The sequence below is a fragment of the Sarcophilus harrisii genome, chromosome 3 (genome assembly GCF_902635505.1).
Source record: "Sarcophilus harrisii chromosome 3, mSarHar1.11, whole genome shotgun sequence".
Taxonomy (NCBI): domain Eukaryota; kingdom Metazoa; phylum Chordata; class Mammalia; order Dasyuromorphia; family Dasyuridae; genus Sarcophilus; species Sarcophilus harrisii.
In genome coordinates this window covers 203,236,584-203,258,919 of record NC_045428.1, presented here as the reverse complement: position 1 = coordinate 203,258,919, position 22,336 = coordinate 203,236,584, and the positions used below count along the sequence as shown (strand labels likewise).

The window sequence follows — 22,336 nt, the reverse complement described above, 5'->3', positions numbered from 1 at the left end:
CTCAAAGAAAAATATTCCTGATTCCAAATTCAGTGCACTACTGTACCACCATAGTAATTTTTTTTTATTTCCTACTCCAGGCATTTTGGGTTAGTAAGAAAGATAAGATTCATAGGAAAAAATCCCAAACTGCAAATGCATAAATGGTGTATATCCCCTATCATTTGTTCACCTACATTTATCTTTTCTTTCTAGATTCATCTGAATGGGGAAATCTATTTTATAAGTAAAATGTCAGCTTCAATCACAAGGACTCTTCCCTGTGCACAGTGGGACTTTAATAAAGCCTACTAGTGTTGATCATATTACACAATCTCAGAGCATGTTTCTTTTAGAATTTTCCTCTAAAAAGCCCTCATACTGACATTCAGATTGGAGCTTCACTGAATATTTTCATTATCTTTCTGCAACTCTCATTAATTTTTTTCTTGAGTTATCCTCTCTACCCCACCTTAGTCAGAAAGAATGGAAGAAAATACCCAACCAAAGTAAGAACATTCACATCACTGAAAACTAAGACAAGGATTATTAACCATTTTTTGGTCATAGACACCTTCCACATTCTGGTGAAGCTTAAGAACTCCTCAGGAAAAAAAGTTTTTAAATCCACAAATAAAATACAAATTACAAAGAAAACCAATTTTGTTGAAATTGTTATTTAAATTTAAAAATACTCACAGATCCCAGATTAAGAACACTATTCAACCTCCAAGTCATTTATATTTGGATAACTTTACAAAAACTTGAACTAACCACTAACCATTCCATTATAACACATGTGACCATATGCAATGTTTTGTAAATCAATTCATAGTATCATAATCATGGCTGCAAAATGTTATCATAAAGGAAATAAGATGCTTTTCAATAGAATAGAGCAACTTTAAGGAGATGTCACTTGCAAATAAAAGTTATATCCCCTAGAAATAAGTTGATTGCTTAACCACATTAATTCTTTCATAACATAAATCTTTATGTTGGTCTGTTATCTATTGCAAGATGCTGTGAATAAAAAAGTAAAAAAAAAAAAAAAAAAGACATTTCTTCCTTACCTAAAACTAAAAGTGCTCTCTCTATTTGAAATTATTTTATATGTTCTTTGTATGTATTTTGTACTTTACTGATATGTGGATTTCTCCTCAGGAGACCTTAAGCTAGAGGAAAGAGACAATTTAAATCTGTTTTCTATTCCTATAATTTTGTTCAGTGTCTAGCTCACAGTAGATGCTTAATAAAAGCCTCATATTGGAATAAAGAGTTCAGGCTCTTAATAATGATTAAGTTGCCATTGGCTGCTATTTATAAAGCATTTTAATCGACAACTCTGAGGTAGGCAGTGTAAGTTTTATCATTTTTACTTTTTTTGAGGAAAAATTGAAATTCAGAAAGGTTCAGTGGCTTGTCAAGATCAGTCAGGTAGTGAATAGAAGATTTTCTGACTCCAAATTCAATTTTTTCCACTGCACACACTAAAAACTAAGAATATAATTTGCTAATCCAATTCTAGTGAGATCTTAACAGTGTCATTTTGTGGACAGACAATGAATTTATTTTCTTGGCATTATCTATAGTACCAAAATATCACTCAAATGAAAAGAATGAGGCATTCCTTTGGAATTTACTCATTTTGAATAGTTACTTAAATAGAAATAGTTAGATCATTATTTAGGCCATTTTAGGAAAAGTTATCCTGACAAAAATTAGCTGATATGTTTTAATTTTTTATTGCATTTCTTTAGTCTAAATTTTATTTTTCTTGTATTTTTAATCTCTTGTAATAATTACATATTTGTGAATATATTTTATAATTCTTTCATGATAAATTTATTATATCTTTTACTTAATATGCTACAATGTATTTAATACTATTTCTCCCTCAGCACAGAGGTCATGTAGCAAATATGCTATATTGCTTAGTTTCAAGCTGTCTTAAGAGTTAGAAAAAGGACTTCCGGTTCAAGCCAACTCCTACTTTCCCCACAGTGTGTATTGCTCCATCCCCCTTCTAAAAAATACCTTTAAAATAAGACCTTTGACAAATAATCTTCCAATTTCTGCTTGAAAGCATTTGATACTAACATGTGAGGGAGTTTAATCCATTTTTGAACATATCTAATGGTTACAAAGTTCTTCTTTACACTACACTGAAATCCTTCTTCCCAGAATTTCCAGCCACACATTTTATGTCTGCTTTATGGTGCCACACACAATATGCCCAACTCTATTTTTACATGACAACCCTTTAAATAATAGAAGAGTTATTTCTCTGTCTGTCTCTCTGTGTGTGTGTGTCTCTCTGTGTGTGTGTGTCTCTGTGTGTGTGTGTGTCTCTGTGTGTCTCTCTCATTTGTTAAGCCTGCTTTTCCTTAAGTTAAACATATCTCTATTCCATTGGATCTGGGTCTCAAGTGACATCTTTTCAAGTCTTCTTGCTGTTCTGGTTGACCTTCCCTAGATATACTCCAAAATCTGAGAAAATTTTTGAAAAACCAATCATTTGCTCTTGACATAATAATACCATGTTTCCAACAGTCATGGACACTATAAAGAAGTTAGCAGATACTTATTTGGAATGACTACACATTTTTGGAGATAAGATCTTTTTAATACAAGGATTACACTAAATGGCTTTTGAAATCCTTGCTAGTTAGGGAAAGATGTTAATTTGAACAATAATTTCCATTACAAGAAACTCTATAAAGGAATTCTGGAAACCTCACATAGGACAGAATGTTAAGTTTCCTTTAAAAATGGAAAGCAGGAGTAGATGCATGTATCTAACTAAAGTAGACTGAATAAGAACCTCAACAGCAATTGAATGATCATGAAATTCAGATTGTGGTTCTAGGCACATTACTAAACAGGACTTTAAGGAACCCATTTGCCATATACTCTCTGGAAATTTCTTCCAGCTATCAAAGAATATCATGGAAATAGGATTGGATTGCGAGTTAGGGGACCTGGATTTTAGGCCTAGCTGCCTGATCATTGTCAAATCACTTAACTCTCTCTGGGCCTTATTTACTAGATCAATAAAATGAATAGGCTGAAATAAGCTGTTCTGTAAGCTCCATGCTTCTTTTATCCATGTGGGCTGAACAAGATAGACAACCAGCTTTCAGCTGCAGATAGAGTAACAGGAGCTGAATACCCCTTAGCATCTTCTTCTTAGATATGCTTCTTTACTACCAACACATATGTGATATCCTTATAGATAACAAATTTTTTGCCTAGTTTAATTTTTTTTCATCTTAACATCTTTTTCAGTTTTCAAGATATTCAATTATGTCAATTTGAATTTGATCTCTACATTAAATTAAATTAATTTTGATCTTTACATTTGCCTCACTAATATTCACTCATAAGTATTATTTCTCACTAGAATATATTATAATAGAAAAAAGGTTGAGAGGAAGCTACTAGTTCATCTTCTCCATCCAAATTATGAACTTATATTTTATACAAGATGGTATAGGATAGACAGGTTGTAATCAGCACCAATAGAGGAAGTAACTATTCCAATGAATGAATCAATGCAAGCTTTTTGAAATCCTATTCTTTCAAAGAGTCTATCACCTGAAACACAGAAACTTTGATCATTTTGTCAATTATCTCTATGCTGTCTATGTCAAGATCCAACATTCTAAAATGCATTAATATTTCTAATTTGTGTCATTGCTATTTGATTACACAACTTCTTACTACTCATCCCCATCAGATAAGCAAGCTCTTTAGGAGCATAGGCTCTCTAGTTTTCCCCTTTTTGAATCCCCAAGGATACAACACAATGCCTTATATATAGTAGGTTCTAAATAAATATCTGTTAAATTAAATGAAAATATGTATTTTTCTCTCTCTGGATGTCTCTTTACTAAATGAGTCAGTGAATGCTATCCCATCTAAACCTTCTCCATTTTGTAATGGCATAATTATCTTGTTTTTATAATTAGAAACAAGTTTTTTCCTCCTTTAAAACTATAAACCTTACAGCTTAGCAGTTATTACTCAAACCTATATGTACAAGACTTAGTATTACAGAAAGCATTAAAACAAGTGATTTCATACTTGAGTAATTCTCCTAAGCAGGTAAGATACAGGATATCGAATGGAAACCATTTTTTAGAAATTATATTGAACCACTGATAATTACAATGTCATTGAAGTATGCTACATACACACAAATTCCTTATAATCAATGTTCATAACTAGGGTAACCAAATAATTATATGCAGCAAAGTCTGGTTTGATGTTGAAGGTTAGAGAAATATCTCACGCTGGAATTCACAATATTGAAATTTCCCAAGTTATCTGGGACACAAATTATTGAGCACACACTGTACTTTTCCTCCTAATATAGAAGATAGAAAGGTTTTTTAACCTCCAAATGAATGGAAAGAGGAAATGCACATCTATGAATATAATCTATTTAGTCAACATAGCATTTAGCAAAAGGACTTTCTCTGAAAACATTACATTTGTTGAAGTAATTTTATGTCAAGCAGAAGGAAAAGAGGTTTTCTTTGTTTGGATTGTACATGACTGGTTTGAGTGTGTATGTGTATGATTTCTCTTTGATATATAGATAAATTTTAACAACGTAAAAATCATGTTTGTTTTTGTTCTGATGTCATGCTATTGTCCAGAAAAATATACCTCTTGCTTTCTCAAAAACAAGAAGAAGAAAGAATTTCCTCCTAACATAACAAAATTTTACTGATGGATTTCTTTTTCTCTGCATAGTTGCATAACTGTTATTAATACCAGAGGAAGGAACAAATACCCAAAGAAATTGTGTATGTCCCCAAGGATCAAAGTGAATTAAAAAGACATTCCTCTTCTTATTCCTACAAATGCTATCATCTTTCTTCCTGCCCTACCACTGTGCCCACCTTTACTCTCCAAAATTGTCTGTGTATTGCTAGGTGCTAAAGCGTAAAAACCAGATGTGTGGTTCTTTCTTATTTTATTGAATCAAAGTAAAAATCCTCCAAAATTCATTTTTTTTTACTTATATGGTTCAGTCCTTCCAAAGCATATAATATCTTCCTTTTACATATTATAGGAATGCATCTATGTAGTAATTGTTGTGTTTTGTAGAAATTTTTTGTATACTATTTATGTTAAAGGTATTTTGATAAACCAAAAGGAAATATAGACACTCATATTGCTTTCTGACTCCTGGCCTTTTATAGATATTTTATTTTTGTTTATAAAATGTGACATTTATTAGCTACCCTTTGGCATATATATTTAAAAATCTTAAATAAAAACCTGATATATTAGGACAAATGTAAATATTACTGGAATGTTACTTATTTGATTACAAACGTATTCTCATATTATAACTTTGAAAGGGTTGGCATTTCTTTATGTTTCAGATGGGGATAGTATTTCACATGGTTTTAAAAGTATACTCTTACATTACCGAAACAAAATGATGATTGAAAAAATTGATTTCTATCGTTAATTTCATGTTTCAAGTTTCATGACTATAGCTACTGCTAAATTCATTGTCTTGATAAAACCAGTGTATCAGAATTTTTCATTGGAATAGTTTCATTTCTATCACTTAAAGAAATACATCATAATGGAAACTTCTATCTTGTGGCTACTAAAGAGGAGATAAGATTTATATAATTAGCAATAGTGACAACCAGGGCTAAGTATCAAGTACATAGGTGGCCAAACAAAAGTATTTCACAATTTTAAACTTTGGGATCCTTAAAAGACAATGTTGCCTCATCTAATTAGTAGATCTTTTTTGAAACCATGAAGATACAATTTATTATCTATCATGACTGAACACATTTATACTTTGGAACATTCCTCATTCTAATCCTGCATACAACCACTCCAGGGGGAATTTCAAGAGAGTTTATTAGGAAAATTAAACACAACCCCTTCCCCCCCCCCCCCCCCCGATAATATCACTTTTTAAAAGTTATTTTTAACAAAACAATGTTAATTAAAAGAATCCTACAGGATTCATAGTTGTATTACCTGTTATTAAGGTCAACATATCTCCTTGGTTCCTTCATTCACTACTCTAAATAACAGCATCTATTTATTTCCTTATACCTATTAGTAAAGTTCTTGATATTTATTTTCTGCTAAGCAATCTGAAAAGACACTGATGACTTTCCCTCTTTGGATTCTTCAGGTAGAACAGATTACACAGGTGAAACTCTTGATCTTTGTGGGATCTTGGATGAAGGGATTGATTTCATTATACGTAAAATTCCCTTTAGTAAATCAAGAATTAAAGAGATTAAACAATAGATGTGTTTAATTTAATCCTGTTATCAAGAAATAAACTCCCTAGAACCTGTAAATATAGCTATCTTTTGCTGCATAAGAAGAGATTTGTAGCAACCTAGTTAGAAGGAAAGTTTCTTTTCAGACTCAATATATAACACAATCAGATGATTTATCATGTTTGATCAATATCACAGTTTGTGTTTTTCCTGAAAGGAAGAGTTTCAATATATGTTTACTTAAAGCTTTTAATGTGTGGTTCCTTTCCTTTTAATTGATGCCTTCCCATCTAAAATTAGCCAGTGAAGATAAAATATTGGATTTTTTTTTAAATTTTAATCTTCATAGTCTCAATATCTCAGTTGTAATAGTACTTTTAAGTAATTATACCTATATTCCTTTGGAAGATGAATAGACCTCAAGGGTTAGACCTTGCTTGTTCTTTCTACTCAAAAGTAATCTACTCCAATTTGAGTTCTTAGAATCTAGGTATGGAGTTGGAATTTGGAGTGAATAAAATTTATGTTGAACCTAGAGCTCAAATATTTTCTGACTTATTACATTATTAAATTAAGATCAAACCTCAAGATACTTGGGCAATGAAACTCACAAAATCTACTTTTAAGGAATATAGCCAAATATCATTTAAACATAGAATAAGGGCTTCCATAATCCTTATAATCCTCTATTTTTTCTTCTGAAATGACATAAGATTTTACTCCTTGGTGTATGATGAAGATACAAAGAATTTTCCCTAAGTGAAATAAATGTCCCATACCTAGATTTTTATCTCTTTATCTATAATCCACCATGCTCTTACATTGAAAACAAAACAAACAAAAAAAAAGGTCGACACATCCAAAATTCTAGCAATCACCTACATGTTCACAAACATGGAAATAACAAGCAATCGTCAACTTCCTACAAGATCCATTCTTGTGTAACATTTACCAAGTGCCAAAAACATGCTAATCCCCATCAGATAACACAGGCAAGGAGAAAGTCTTCACCTGCTTGCCAATGAAATAAGGAGTAAAGGGTTTTGTTCCCATGACATTTTCTGGCTCAGAATGCATGTCACTAACCTTTAACTTGTCATAGCGCTCACTCAAAGCCGCCACTTGATGATCTCGGTGTCGCCCAACCAGTTTACATAAGGCACAGATTAGTTGGTCATCCGTCACACAGTACATATTCACCTTCTCATCCTCATGCTCCAGACACATCAGTCCTCTGATGTGGGAATCTGGTATCGGTTCAATGAGACGGTGGCCTGTGAAGGGCTTCTTATTCGGGTGAGTTGCTTTCAGGCACTCCTCACAGTAGGACACTTCACAAGTGACACAGGTTTTCACAGCATCCTGGGCAGGGTCCTGGTCACAGAATTGACAGAGAACTTTCTCGCTGGAGGTCATGGTGTTGCTATCGAAGGCCCGCTCTCGGCGGGTCTCACTGGGAGAATTTGGCCCACTCACAGAAGCCTTCTGAAACCTGTCGATAATGTTTTGCAGGGTGACGTTACGCTTGAGTCCCTCTAGACCTCTCTGGCTGAGGGTGATGACATAACGGCAAGTAGGGCACTGGAAGGCAGTGATGGATTCCACAGATTCGTTGGTGGCGCAGTGGGAGACTAGGATTCGATGTGCACAGTTGAAACAGAGGCTATGGGCACAGGGCAGCAGTAATGGGTCTTCAAATAGCTCCAGACAGATAGGGCAGGTCAGTTCCGACTCCAATGTTTCCATCTTCAAGCAAAGCTTTCCTGTGTCGTCAGCGAAATCCAGGGAAGCTGATCAGCTATCTGGAAAACACAAAGTAAAATTCGATTAAGCAAGAGAAAACACGAGGGGTTAGTCACGATGCTTGGGGGTTGTCAACTTTTGCTGCCTTTTACATCACCCTGTTATAGAATCTACATGAAGTTTTGATTTAACAGAGATATATGTATCAATGGATTTCACTTCTATTCCTATTTGGTGAAACTAATAATGATGGCATCTCTCTAAGACACTTCTTCTTCCCAGAAAACAGTGATTTCTTAATTTTTCTTGAATTGATTTCTTGATTTTCTTGAATATTCAAATGGCAAAGCCCAAAGAGGTGAGTAATTAAAGCTTATAAAAGGATTTCTTTAAAAAGTGTTTCTTAACCTGGGGTCCATAAATTTTTCTAGAAAAATACATTATTAACTGTAATTCAACATAATTGTTTTCCTTCATAATTCTATATATTTTATTTTATGCCTTTTAAAACATTTCCCCGAAGAAGGGGTTCATAGTTTTCACCACTTCACCATGTTACCAAAAAGATCTATCCATGACACAAACTAAGTTAAGAACAGCTTTAATACTTTGGCTCAAATTCAGAAGAAGTGGAGGAATGAGTCAAACTATTACGGATAATTTCAGAGCCCTTTATTGTTAATAGTTTATTACCCCTCAGCATTCATGTTAGCACATATATGTTTTAGTGATATTTTATTCAACAGTGCAGCACAGGTAGCTGAATTATGGAGTAGCAGATATTTCTATTAATGTACATAGACATAAAAAGTAACACACATACACACACATACATATATCATCAGTGAATGAAGTTAACAATTGATAATGCTTTTCAAATACTTCATCTGAATAAACTACATTATGTTTCACAATGATCACTAGGAAAGCAGAAACATCTTTCCAGTTTATTCTCCCAACCTTCATAGGTAGAAGTTGAAAGGGTGATCAGTCAAAACCTGTTTTTTTTTGTTTTTTTTTTAAATTAAACTGGCCTTAGCTGGCCAGGAAACTTGACATTCAAAGGATGTGTGATTTTAAGATAGGAAGCATTTCGTTGTGCATATGTGAAAATACCCACCATCCCCCATAACCAAAATGACACTTGATTCTTTCCTGTCTATGCGAATTACAAGAAGTGATTGCTGAAGGCAAGAAGCCCTGCCTAAAGTTTTCCCTTCCTAAAGCTCTCTCATCAAGACCCCGTCATTGTCATGAGCCGACAGGCCAGTGGAGCAGAAGCAAAGGACTCGCCCCACACTCACAGGGCTGTACTTCTTCCCCAGTACAATCATCTCCAACTCTGGACAGCTTCAGATGGCACAGCTGCACCCTCCATTCACTGTAAAGTCGTTGTTTGGTTGTGTGAACCCTTGCCACCCTCCCTCCTTTTCCCCACCACTCACCCTTGTGTAAAAAAAAAGACAGGGAAAATCCACACACCAATCTTGGTTCATTAAGGGTGAAGAGAGCCTTATGCTCATTAGCAAGCTTGGGAACCAGATCTCTTTAAACCCTCTCTGTTGCACTACAATTAATGGGGCTGCGGTAACAGTGACAGGAATGTTATGTACAGCCCAAAGCAGTCTGTAAGAGAATAGTACAGTTCACCAAATGGACACCAGGTTCAAATCACCCGCTATGGTTAATTCAGGCTGGCTTTGTGGGAAGGCCAGCAAAACTTCTGATCCAAAGCTATGTTTAGCGATTCAGACAATATGCCTTTTTGTATTCACCCTTCCATTTATTTGTAAAATTAGCAATTTCTCTAAGGCAGTGACCCATTCTCAAATAGCAACACTTGGAATTAACCATATGGTGCTCTCGTTTTAAAAAATTAGAGCTCATCCTGCCATGGACTAAACTAAACTATAACTGGTCATCAAATATATCAACTATGTGTTATGACTGTTAAAAATTAAAACAAATTGGTGGAACATAAACCCAGTCTTTTATTTTATATCTGATATAATAATACAGTTTTTTAAAAAAAGAACAGAAATGCTGAGAAGTAAAAAGAGTAGAGAATGCTTTCCTCCCAATTTCCTTTCCACTCTGTTGTACTGGAAAATATTTTTCAGTCAAATTTGTTGCTAGAAACTAAACATAACCTCTTAGTTCCCACTGCTAATGATATGAAGTAAAGACTTTAAAACAGGGAAGGAGAAGGAAGCTGTAAATTAAGTTTGGAAACAGATCACAAGACCATAGTGGGCATCTTTTCTCATCCTTTCTGAAAAGAGTTTGTAGACATTTCTGAGAAGTTGTTATTCAGCCTTTGCTTGAAGAGCTGCTGAAAGACAACTCAATTTTGGAAAGCTTTCATGATTAAGAAGTTTCAATTAAGGGTTCTTAAGGTGTGTGTGTGTTAGACAGAGAGAAAGAGAGAGAGAGAGAGAGAGAGAGAGAGAGAGAGAGAGAGAGAGAGAGAGAGAGAGAGAGAGAGAGAGAAAGAAACAGACAAGAGACAGACACACAGAGACAGACAGAGAGAGGAGAGAAAGACAGAGAGACAGACACAGAGAGATAGACAGAAAGGTATAGAGAGACAATGAGAAAGGGAGGCAGAAGCAGAGATAGACAGAGATAAGGAGAATCAGAGAGAGAGAGAGATACAGAGATATACATAGAGAAACAGGGAGATACATAGAGAGAGACAGAGAGAGCAGAGAGATCTCTTTGGCATATATTGATAAAGCCTATGGACTTCTTCTTAACAATGTTTAAAAATGTATGAAATTAAATGTATAAGATTACAAAGAAAAGCAATTGTATTGAAAAAAGAAATTTAAAAAGTTCATGGGCCTCAGGTTAAGAACCCTTCCAGCTGAAATCTATTTCTCTGCAATTTCTACCCCTTACTCTCTCAGTTCTTGGAGGCAAAATAGATTGAGTTTAATCCCTCTTCCACAGGACAGGACTTTAATACTTGAAGATGGCTTTCACATTCCCCAAAGTTTTTTCTCCTCTAACTTAAAACATTCATAGTTCCTTCAATGTATCTACACATGGAGTGATCTCAGTGTTTCAATATACAAGTTATTCTGTGTGGAATTTCTTCAATGGGTATCTCAGACAAACTGATTCCTGGAAAGATTTTAGCTAAAAAAAAGGCCATGGTCTCCCCACTGCATCTGAGATCATCTCCAGTGGTCCTGACCTATGTGTTGCTGTTGCACTTTGATGATTCTGGATGAAATAGTGAGGCTGAGGACTTTGCACATCTCTGTCTCACTTAAATCCAATTCATCTGCAAATCAAGACATCATCCTCCTGATGTCTTGATCCTAAATAAGGATCCTAAGGACTAACAACTGCAAAAAATACCCTGATGTGGATATACTTCGGTTTATTGATGTTGCTTCTGAAATGTAGCATCAAAAACTGAATACAATTCTTCAAATATGGTCTTATCAGAGCAGAATACAAGATTATCATTTCCCCAAAGAGATCTAATGAACTGTGCATATAAAGAACGGATATATCTTTACATATAATTTTGTGAATTATTCTATTTTAGAGATATTTGTGGGGTAGCTAAATGATGAGACAGAATTCTAGGCCCGGAATCAGGAAGACTTCTCTTCTGGCTTCAGATACTTAATAACTATATCTCCCTGAGCAAGTCACTTAACTCTCTTTGCCTCAGTTCCCTCATCTATAAAATGAACTGGAGAAGAAGTGACAAACCATTACAGTATCTCTGCCAAGAAAACAAACTCAAATGGTATCATGAAGAGTTAAATAGGACCAGAAAATTACTGGAAGTATTTGTATACTCATAAACAATAATTCATATTTGTGTAGTGCTGTAGATTTTCAAGCTGCTATGCTAAGATTAAGTAGATAGGGTGATTATTTTCCCCTTTTATAGGTGAAGAAATTGAGACTGAAAGAGGCTAATTTATTTTCCTCCCATGATCATTCTAATAAATGTCAGAATAACGTGGGAATGGATCTGATTTTGAAGCCAGTGCTTTTATCCCCCTAAATTACAATGCTAATTCTCCCCTCTATTTTGAGTTGAAACAAGTAGAAAGCACCTGTTTTCAAGGAATCAAATAAAAATTAAAAATACTAATGTCTAAGATTAGATAGAATTTCTAATGAGAAAGGAATAGATAGTAGAGATATTTTCATTGCCAGCTAATTCAAAGAAGATTGATTTAGGAATATCTCTTTGGGATGTCAAATCTTCTGAATGAAAAGTGAAAAAAAAATTCAATTACCACATTTTTCAATTGTACTTTGCACATAGTAGGCCTTGGTTGAATTTTTTAAAAATTTGCACATTGCCAAACTCAAATATCTGGAATTAATGTTGGTTGATTTTTTTTAACCTATTATCTACATTTTCTCCTTGAATCCTAGTGTCAGTAACAATTATGCTCATTACTCACTAATATAACCCAAACTGTCCTACATGGAAGCACAGAAAATATTAAAAATTCTCACTATTTGTATTCAATATTCTAAAGGTACTTTAATTTTCTGGTTGTTAATTTTAAAATAATTTTAAAATTTAGGGCTCTATAAAACACAATTTTACTGTTTTCTTTGTCATACAACTGTTAGGCAGCAAAATTTTAAGCCACCAGTTCCTAAAATTTTCCCACATAAAAATGCTTTCCCTTGAGAAACAAAACACATGTAAAAGGGTTCCCCCCTTCTTTATTTTAAACTCTGGGAAGTTATTTTCTATGCTTCCAAGAGGAAAATAAGTCCTCACTACAATGGGAGGAAATCACACCTGCATGTCATTGTCAGGAAGTTTTCCACTTCAAATTTTTATGAATGAACACCATGATCTTAAGGTTAATTTATGTGCCCTGTTCTTCATTTTTAAAGAGGATTCAAGAAATCTTAATACTATCCATCAAATTGTAACATGGAAAAACTCACTGAGTTTGCTGTTTGAGCACACATAATCATATTCTGGTACAGTTGTAATATACACAGGTATGTCTATTTGGAATGAAGTTCTGGAAAGTCTGAAGAATTCTGCCTTAATTTTTTCTATCCCAGCACTTAGCACAATTTTGGGTACATACCAAATGCTTAAGATATGCTTTTTTGCTTACTAATTCATTCACCCATACACTTTTGCCTTGTGGCTCTGGGCAAGTGATTGTCAGCATTCAGTTCCTTCATCCATAAAATAAAAGGTTTTTGGGAGTAAACAAAGTATTCACTAAAGCTATCAGCAGTAGTAACATTCCATGATTATATAAAAAGAAATGCTTCCATGGGCTTAACCTAAGGGAATAATATTAGTTCGGGATTTCCTCTTGCATCAAGTATAGAGTTTATTCATGAATTTACTAAAAAACGTAAAGATAGGAACATGCTACTTGATATTAGCAGGGAATACAAAGCAAGTAGAGAATAGTGTCTGATCAGGAAAATAGGAATTACAACATGATATAAATAATTACATGAAATAATTTGAGAATGATAAGGTAACATATAGACAAATGTAATGTACAGTAATTTACAGACTGAAAAGAAAAAAATAAACACCATTGAGAAAGACCATATTTAGGTGCTTTGCATAATGTCTTAAATATATCAAATGCTCAATAAGTCTCAATTCATTTGGTTGGATAAAGGGCATCTCTATCTGAATGTACACAAGATTTTGAGTCAGAAAATCAGGGTTTGTATTTTTCTTTGGCTACTTTAATACCTGTGTAATAGCTGAACAAATTATTTCGGTTTTCTAGAACTGAGTTTTCTTCTTTATAAAATGAAGGTTTTAGACAAAAAATCATCTTTAATATTTCTCTTAGTTCTAATGGCTATGACAGTATGTGTAGAACATGACTTTTGTTTGATTTTTGAATAAGATTTTTAAGGAAAATTTCAGAAGACAAATGAATTATTTGTTGGCCATTAAATGAAGTATAGGATCCAGATTAAGAGAAAAGAAGATAATATGCATTAAGGACTAGAGACTAGAGACCATATGAGCTGCCATATGTGAAGAATGGTCAAGAGATTGGTCCAATCACATTGGAAAACTTAAGCCTGGCAATGGTAAAAGAAAAAACTTACAGATATGTTGTTGAAAGATTTTAAAGTCCGGTTTGAGGAGTTTGGATTTGTGGTGATTAAGAAAGAGAGGTCACTGTAGGTTCTTGTGCAGAGTGACATGATGAAGCCATGTTTTAGAAAGATTATTCTGACATTGATAGGCCAGTTTACTTCCACTACTATTCCATATTCCTTTAGACACCTATTGGCTAGCTTAGGTAATGAGAATAATTCACTTTCATAGAAACAGTTTTATGTGTTAATATAATTACATGAGTAATTAGAGTGATAGGACTTAATGCCCTCATCTAGCAAATGTATGGAGTGAGTTTTGATAAGAAGAAATTAGTTAAATATTAATGGTTCTTTCCAATTTTATTATATTCAGTAATCCCACAGGTTATGCAAATTTCATTAACTTCATTTTAATGTCTTCATGTAAAAACAATTTTTAACATTTATTTTTTTTTAAATTTTAAGTTCTGAATCATTTTCTTCCATCACTTCTTTCATTTCCATTCCACCCTCTCTGAGATAACAAGCAATTTGATATGCAAAACACAGCTGCACATTAGTCATGTTATAAAAGAAAACAGACCATAAAATACCCACAAAAAAGTTTTTGAAAATAATATGATTTGATATGCATTCAGATTCCACCAGTTCTTTCTCTGGAGGTAGGTAGCATTTTTCATGATAAGTCTTTCAGAATTGTCTTGGATCTTTGCATTGCTGGGAGTATCTAAGTTATTTGCAGGTGATCATCATATAATATCATTGTTGCTGTGTACAATGCACTTCTACTTCTAATCATTTCACTTTGCACCAGTTCATATACATTCTTTTTTTTCTTTTTCTTTTTTGGCTGAGGCAATTGGGGTTAAGTGACTTACCCAGGGTCACACAACTAGGAAGTGTTAAGAGGCCAGATTTGAACTCCGGTCCTGCTGACTTCAGGTCTGGTGCTCTATCCACTGTGCTACCTAGCTGTCCCAGTTCATACACTTTCTAGATTTTTCTGAAAGCATCCCATTTATCATTTATTATAGCATAGTAGTTTTAATGAGACTTCTTAAGATATACTCTACTTTATTGTACTCTGCACTGTACTATGTTTTGTTATACTTTAAGATATATTATATTCTTAATTTAGGAACCACAGATCCCCAAAGGGTCCATGGTCATACTTCTAGGGATCTATGGACTTGGATGAAAAAAAAAAGTCAGTTTTGTCTTCTATAAAATTTGGTTTCCTTTGTAATCCTTTTGTTATTTACTTTATTAATTTAAAAAATAATTCTTGTGAGCAGGACCAGGAGAAGAGTATACACAGGAACAACAAGATTATTTGATGATCAACTGTGATGGACTGGGTTTTTCTTAATACTGCACTGATTCAAGATAATTCCAATAACTTGGGATGGAAAATGCAATCTGCATCCAGAGAGAGAACTATGGGGACTGAATGAGGATCAAAGCATAGTACTGTCACCTTTTTTGTTTGTTTGTTTTTTCTTTCTTGTGATTTTCCCCTTTTGATCTGATTTTTCTTGCATGACATGACAAAAAATGGAAATGCATTTAAAAGAATTGCACATATTTATACATCCTATCAGATTGCTTGCTGTCTTAGGGAAGGAGGAGGGAGGGTAGAAAAATTGGAACACAAAATCTTACAGAAATGAATGTTGAAAACTATCTTTTTTTATTAATAGCTTTTTATTTACAAGTTATATGCATGGGTAATTTTATAGCATTGACAATTGCCAAACCTTTTGTTGCAATGGCAGGATGACCAATATATATTAAATATGTTAAAGTATAAATTAAATACAAAATAAGTATACATGTCCAAATTGGAAAACTATCTTAACATGTATTTGGAAAAATAAAATCCAACTAAGAAAACGGAAAGGGAAAAATATCATTCTTGAGACTTCCCTGTACTGCCAAAGGGGGTCCTTGACATCAAAAAGGTTAAGAACCCCTGCTTTAAGTAGAGGGTTTTTTTTCTTTTTGCTTGTTTTACTTTTGTTTTGTAGCTGTTGGCTTACAGAGCAGAAACATAAAGGCCACAAAGTCATCTAAGGCCATTTTCTCAAAGAGTTAAAATGGTAACACAAACTTTTGGTTGAGGTTTCTATGCCCTTTCAGACTTTTCATCCCATTTTTTCACACTCCCACTTAACATCCTAATAAGGCAAAATGATTCCTGTTTTACTGATAAATTTTATCAAAATAAATCAGCAAAAAATACTTGGAAGTGATGCTGCTGATATGAGATCTTGGCAAACTGGGACTGTGGTGGTTTGAATACTGGAATAGGAGCAGAGTCCATCTAGTCTAACAATCCCATTGAACAAATAAGGAAATTGAGGCCCACAAAGTTTTAATGAAATGTCTGCATTAAATAGGTGACAGGTAACTAGATCAAAGCTTCTTAAGTTGTGCATTGCAACTCCAAGTGCAACTCTAGTGTAATGCTACTGAATGTGATTTATTATCAGCAAATCACATACCTATATATACCTAGGATCATGCAAAAATTTCTCCAACAAAAACGGATTGTGAAAGAAGGGATACAAAATGTTTAAGAAGCCCTCTTTTGGATAGGATGAGATCCTAAGTTCCCTGACTTCAGAATAAGAATTCTTTCCATTATGCTCAAAACAATCATCTGATTGTTTTGGCAATTGGCAAAACAAACTATTCATTTCTAAGAAAAAAATGGATTTGAAGGGACATCAGATACTATATACTGAGGGTCTGCTTGGTACAAAGCACTATATATTGAACTACTCACTTAAGTTAAATTGCTTGGAAACTGAACCTAGCCAACCTCTTGACATATAAAGTATGATGCATTAAGAAAAAAATCCTCCTGACAGAGCATTTGAAAAATGACTTGAAACTCTGACAAACTAAGACACAACTCTTCTATAACACATTTAACTTTTATCCCAAGATAGTTGTATTCATAAGGAGGTAAAAAGTGTTAAAGAGACATGAAGATGAAAAGGAGTATGCTGTAAGATTATTTGTAATTGGTACTGTCAACTAGAATCCAACATGAGGTAATGTTTGGCCTAATATTGGAATTTCTTTTAGTAGAACAATAGCATTCAAAGAATCTTTGCTCCCACCCCCAAGTATTATTTAATCCACTTGTTTGTCTCCAGGGAGAAGTGTGCCTAAACTGTTCCAGATAAATGGTATCTATCTTATTCATAGTACAAGTCTACCAGAACACAGTTGGGTTAGGGGCTTGGCCAGTGGTTTCCATTAGTAGAGGGAAAGCTCAGGTGAGGAAACTCCCTTAATCAAACCAGGTCAGCACCTTCTATACAATTCAGAGATTAAGAGAGATGCTTAGATTACTGAGTGGTTGAAACTTGTCCAGACTCCCACAAACATAATGTGTTAAGAGTTGAGACTTCAATCAAAGACATCCTGATTCCAGATCTGACTCTTTAGCCACTTTCCAGTGATTCCTTTCACTTTGATGACAATACAAGCTGTAATTCTAATATTTCAGTAACAAAAAGAATTTAGGAAGACAGTTTGCTTTGACTACTCAGTTCATTTAAGACAGCCAAACCGCCAACATTCAAAGGCAGAACCTCAACAAATCAGGGTGAGCTCTGTCCTCAGTTCAATTTACAATTTCAGGGAAGCCATTCTATTTATGTGGGCTTCTGTTTTCTCAAATTGAAATCCAGAGGGTTGTTCTAGATCAAAGCTTCATAAACTCTACATCGTGACTTCATATGGGGTCTTATAACTAAATGTGATTTGTTAATGTTTGATTTGTATACCTCTTTTACATACTGCATACCTGGGGTCATGTAAAAATTTCTCTCACAAAAAGGGGTTGTGAGTAGAAAAAAAACTAAAGAATCCCTATGCTTGATTATCTTTCAGATTAGCATTAACTAGTCTGTGATCTCCTCAGAAGGAAGTTCCACAGAGTGCTTCAGCAGTTCATTCTAAAATTTTTGCAATTACTTCATCTCATATTTTTGCTGATACATGTCTAAAACTTTATAGCCCTGGAATGAGATACAAGCTAAAGGAACTAATTAAGAGGCCTTCATAGTGAACTTGAAAGCGATTCTAGTTTTAGCCACAAACTAGCTGTGCTTGGTACCAAACACATACCTAATATTTAAATATTTATTGAATTATGTACTTAGTTCAAGTTGTTTCACTTAAGTCAGTTTCCTTACTGGTAAAATGAGGTTGAACTAGATGGTCTTTAGCGTCTTACTCTAAAAAGCCATGATTAGAAGAATTTATTCCAAGAATTCATTGGGCCAAGTTCAGAGGAAGTTGTCTTGGTTAAGAGTTCAAGGACATGAAACATCTTACCACTTCAGTTAATACATGAAATAATCAGTGACCTTTGACTTCTTGGGTTCAAATATAACCTATCAATACAATTATCCTTCAAGTAACAGAACTCTTAGCTCCCTCAGCCCCCAATTATATGTTCAGTCATTTCTATCCATCCACACTTTTAGTTTTCTTAATGGCTACTACTACTACTAATAATAGCATACTGACATTTTACAATGTTTTCCTTACAACAATCATAAAAGGTAGATAGTGCAAGAATTAATTTTGAATTGGAGAAAGTCAGAGAAGTTAGTTGGCTTATCTATATACAAGCCATGTTAAAACCAGAACTATAAATTTGATCTAACTTTAGTTCCCTTTCAACTAACTTACCATTAGTTATATTGCCCATACTTTATATATCATAAAGAAAATTATCAATATAGCAGGTATTGTACAAAAGAAATTGGATTTTGAGACAGAAAACCTGAACAAATCATGTACTTCTCAGGACCAAAGCTCTGAGTAAATATAACTGATAGTAATTAATAAATTTCAATTTTCAGGATAATTTTCAGCTGAACTAAAATTATCTATAGCTAATCCTGGAAAGACTTCCTCAACTAGTCCACTTACTCTTAAGCTGCTCACTTCTACTTTTTAGCCACCCTATGCTTCAAAAAAAAAAAAAAAAAAAAGTGGGGTGATATTGCTGGTGGAAATTGAGTATTAGTTAGCTTCATCAAAATAACTCAAGACAGCAAAAATTGATAGATTATCAAGCCAAATATTAACTTTTTTTCTTTAAAGGAAAATGCTTTAAAATTTTGTAATTTTATAAATTTTGTAAATTTTTTGTAAATTTTATCAGAAGTATTATTATTGTGGTAACTCCTGTACTACTACCATTGCAGATGAGCAACTGTTTAGCATCAAAGTGTCTTAATAGAAGGGAACATATTTGCCAACATGAGAATGATAAATTTTAAAATTAATTTAAATATTGTGCAATTAGATTCACTAGATTAGCTACAAGTTTGTAATACTCATTCTATGGTATTCTTTGTTGGGATAACTGAAAGCTAATTTACTAATAAAATAAGTATCTCTGTTTCAATTTCCTGTGGTGTGACTATGAACATTAGAGAAATTGTGGTTGGCACATTCTCCACCCTCTTCCCTGCCACCCCCAGCTTATAGTCTTGGGAATTCACCTTCCATTCTAATTTAATACAAATTTATCTCTCAGAGAATAGGGAAAGCTCTGGTCCTTCTTTCTCTCAATAGGGACATGGTTGGCAGGGAAGGGACTTATCTTCCCTTCTCTTAGCTTTCCTGGGCTATCTATTTACCATCAAGGTCTAAGATATGAGATGGCATCTACTCACTTCCTTACCTTGAAAAAGGCATCTGTGCTTCTCCTTGTATCCAATATGGGGAAGGAGGAATATCAGAAATCTCATTAAATACAAACACAAACATGCACACACACACACACACACACACACACACACCACACACAATACTTGAAATTGCATCTATTATAAATTTTCTACAGATTTTTTTTGAAAACATAAACCATAATAATTGAGAATTTGCAGTCTACTGTGGTACAATATTTAGCCTTGGGTTAAATCATGGAATGAACAGTACCTAAAATATCACTTAAAAGGGTGTTACTCCTGCTTAATAGGGGGACAGATAAGCTTGTAAATGTTGAACAGAAATGTGGAAAGGAGGATTTGCTTGAGTTTAATGACACTAATTTAGGTAGTGATTGATGCCACAGGCAAGTTTATTTATTAACTCAAATTAGACAATAGTCAAAAAAGCAAGTAAATAAAGTTTATTATTAAAAAAAGTAGAAGAAATAATTTACTCTATAGAAATTAAACATAGGCGAAAAAAGCCATGAACCATCTATGCCATTCTATCTATGGCTCAACTTCAACCCTTAACAAATCATTATAAAATAACAAAAGCAGATAAGGTTTTCATAGTTTAAGTTTCAGCAGAAGGTTGAAAAAACTGTTTTTCAGACAATGTACCTAAAATGTAAGCATTCATTTTCATTGTTGGTAACTGAAACTAACAAATAGAATGATGAGAAGCTAAATAGTCCTAATGTTCCAAGATTTAAAGAATGCATTAGAGAAGCATTGAAGGTGGTGCTGGGGGTAGAGAGCCAGACCTGGAGTCAGAATTACATTAATTCAAGCCCCAATTTAACACACAATGATGACTGTGTGACTCCAGCCAACTCAATGAACCTTTTAGCACTCCAGGCAATAAGTAATATAAGGCTGTAAGGTAACATTAAGAGAAGGTGCAACCAGAATGAGTAGTAGATAAGAACTTCCTCAACAAGCTTTTCCTACACCAATAAAATCATAGTCCAGGGATGTACATAAAACAGTTAGATAATAATTATATTCTATGATCTGTCACTTTATTTGCAGTCTAGGGGCTGCTAAGGTTGAAATTGTAGACTATACAATTCAAAAATTTATCAATTTAATCAATTTAAAGACGTTCAGACATCTAACTTCATAAAATATACATTTGATGAGGTTGTACAAATTAAAAGTTAACAGATTGTAAAGCTCTTTTTCTACTACCTCAAACATATTGTGAATAAAATATTTTCTTTTTATTAATGATTCTATCATGTCATTCAAAAGCATCACATATCTGCTAACATAATTTGAATTACTAATGAATGAAGATTTAATATTAAACAGTTTTGGAAAGTGAAGGTGATGCATTTGATTGGCACAAATATAATTTTATCAGTTAGGAAAAAATATAAGTAAGGTCATATATTGTAGGGGTTTTTTTCCCCTTTCACTGAAGCTTAAGGGTCTAAAAAGATTAAACAGACAGAATCTAACCCTTTTGAGTTCATTTTATGTTCTTTTCGGACAAACAATAATTATACATCTGGAAATGTAAAAAAAAAAAATGCAATATCATTTCCTTGAGAAACAACTCCATTGTACTGCCAAATAGCGAAGGAAACTTGTTATAATAGCCCTTAGAAAGACAGTCTGTTCCATTACAAGATTGAGCAAAACAACACAGAACATTTTTAAATGCTGTCTTCTTTAGGTATTTTACTTTCAACATGTAAAGACTTACAGAAATACCAACTCAAATACGCACCGATGGATTTCGACCTGGTTCTTTTTGGTGAAACATTGCTGTAGAGAGACCACGGAGACCCACTCAAAAGATACTGCCAGGCCAAAGGCACCAGATGGTAGTAGCGCCTGTGATCCCAGTAATCCTGGGGCAGCCCTGTGTCTGTAACTGTGAGACAGTCAACACTGAAACACAACAGGAAAATCTGCCCTACAATTCCAGGAAAGCCAGCTCCACCTAATCACCTCCGCCAGAGTTTAAGAATTAAAAATCCCTCAGCATTCCCATTGCCTTTTCCACTGACCCCTGCTGTGGATTATCTCCTTTCTCTCTCAACCTTCAACCAAAACTGAGTGGGGAGGGGGGAAGAGAGACATGGGTCAGGAACTTTGGCAGAGCATCCCTATGACTTATCCGGCAATGATGACTGGTAAGAGGGACTTTGAACTCTGCTACTGGGTGCTTGACAGAACAGGAGCTCAGCTTGCTATGTAATTAAGCTGGAGCTGAGTAATGAACAAGAGTGTCCCTAAGCCTGTAACAGGAGAGCAACCTGAGCTGACAAAAGCTGCTCTCTGAGGTGAACAGAAGAACACTTTCCCTGCTTGCTGATTAGGGGTCATTCAGGGCAAATGAAAATGAATACTACCTTAGAAATGCTTTGGTTGCTGCTTTAGGGTTTCATTTTTTCCTCATTCTGTCTGTCTCTGTCTCTCTGTCTGTCTCTCTGTTCACTTCTGAATAAAATCCTGTTATAGAGTCCTTTAAAAGTCTCAACAATTGTACTGACA

General features: G+C 34.1%; 1 protein-coding gene across 2 annotated transcripts in view; it reads right to left on the bottom strand.

Annotated features, from left to right (window-relative positions):
* Positions 1-22,336, bottom strand: part of MID1 (midline 1) — a 193,087-nt gene that overhangs the window by 131,118 nt on the left and 39,633 nt on the right. Inside the window, exons 1-2 of one of the 2 annotated variants that reach the window (XM_003765587.4) lie at positions 21,567-21,888; positions 7,341-8,056 (exon numbers count right to left, since the gene is read on the bottom strand). In XM_003765587.4, the coding sequence (XP_003765635.1) occupies positions 7,341-8,000 (660 nt within the window). In that variant the 5' untranslated portion in view covers positions 8,001-8,056; positions 21,567-21,888. Of the gene's footprint in view, positions 1-7,340; positions 8,057-21,566; positions 21,889-22,336 lie in introns of those variants that run through there. The other variant, XM_023500345.2, reaches the window with a different exon arrangement.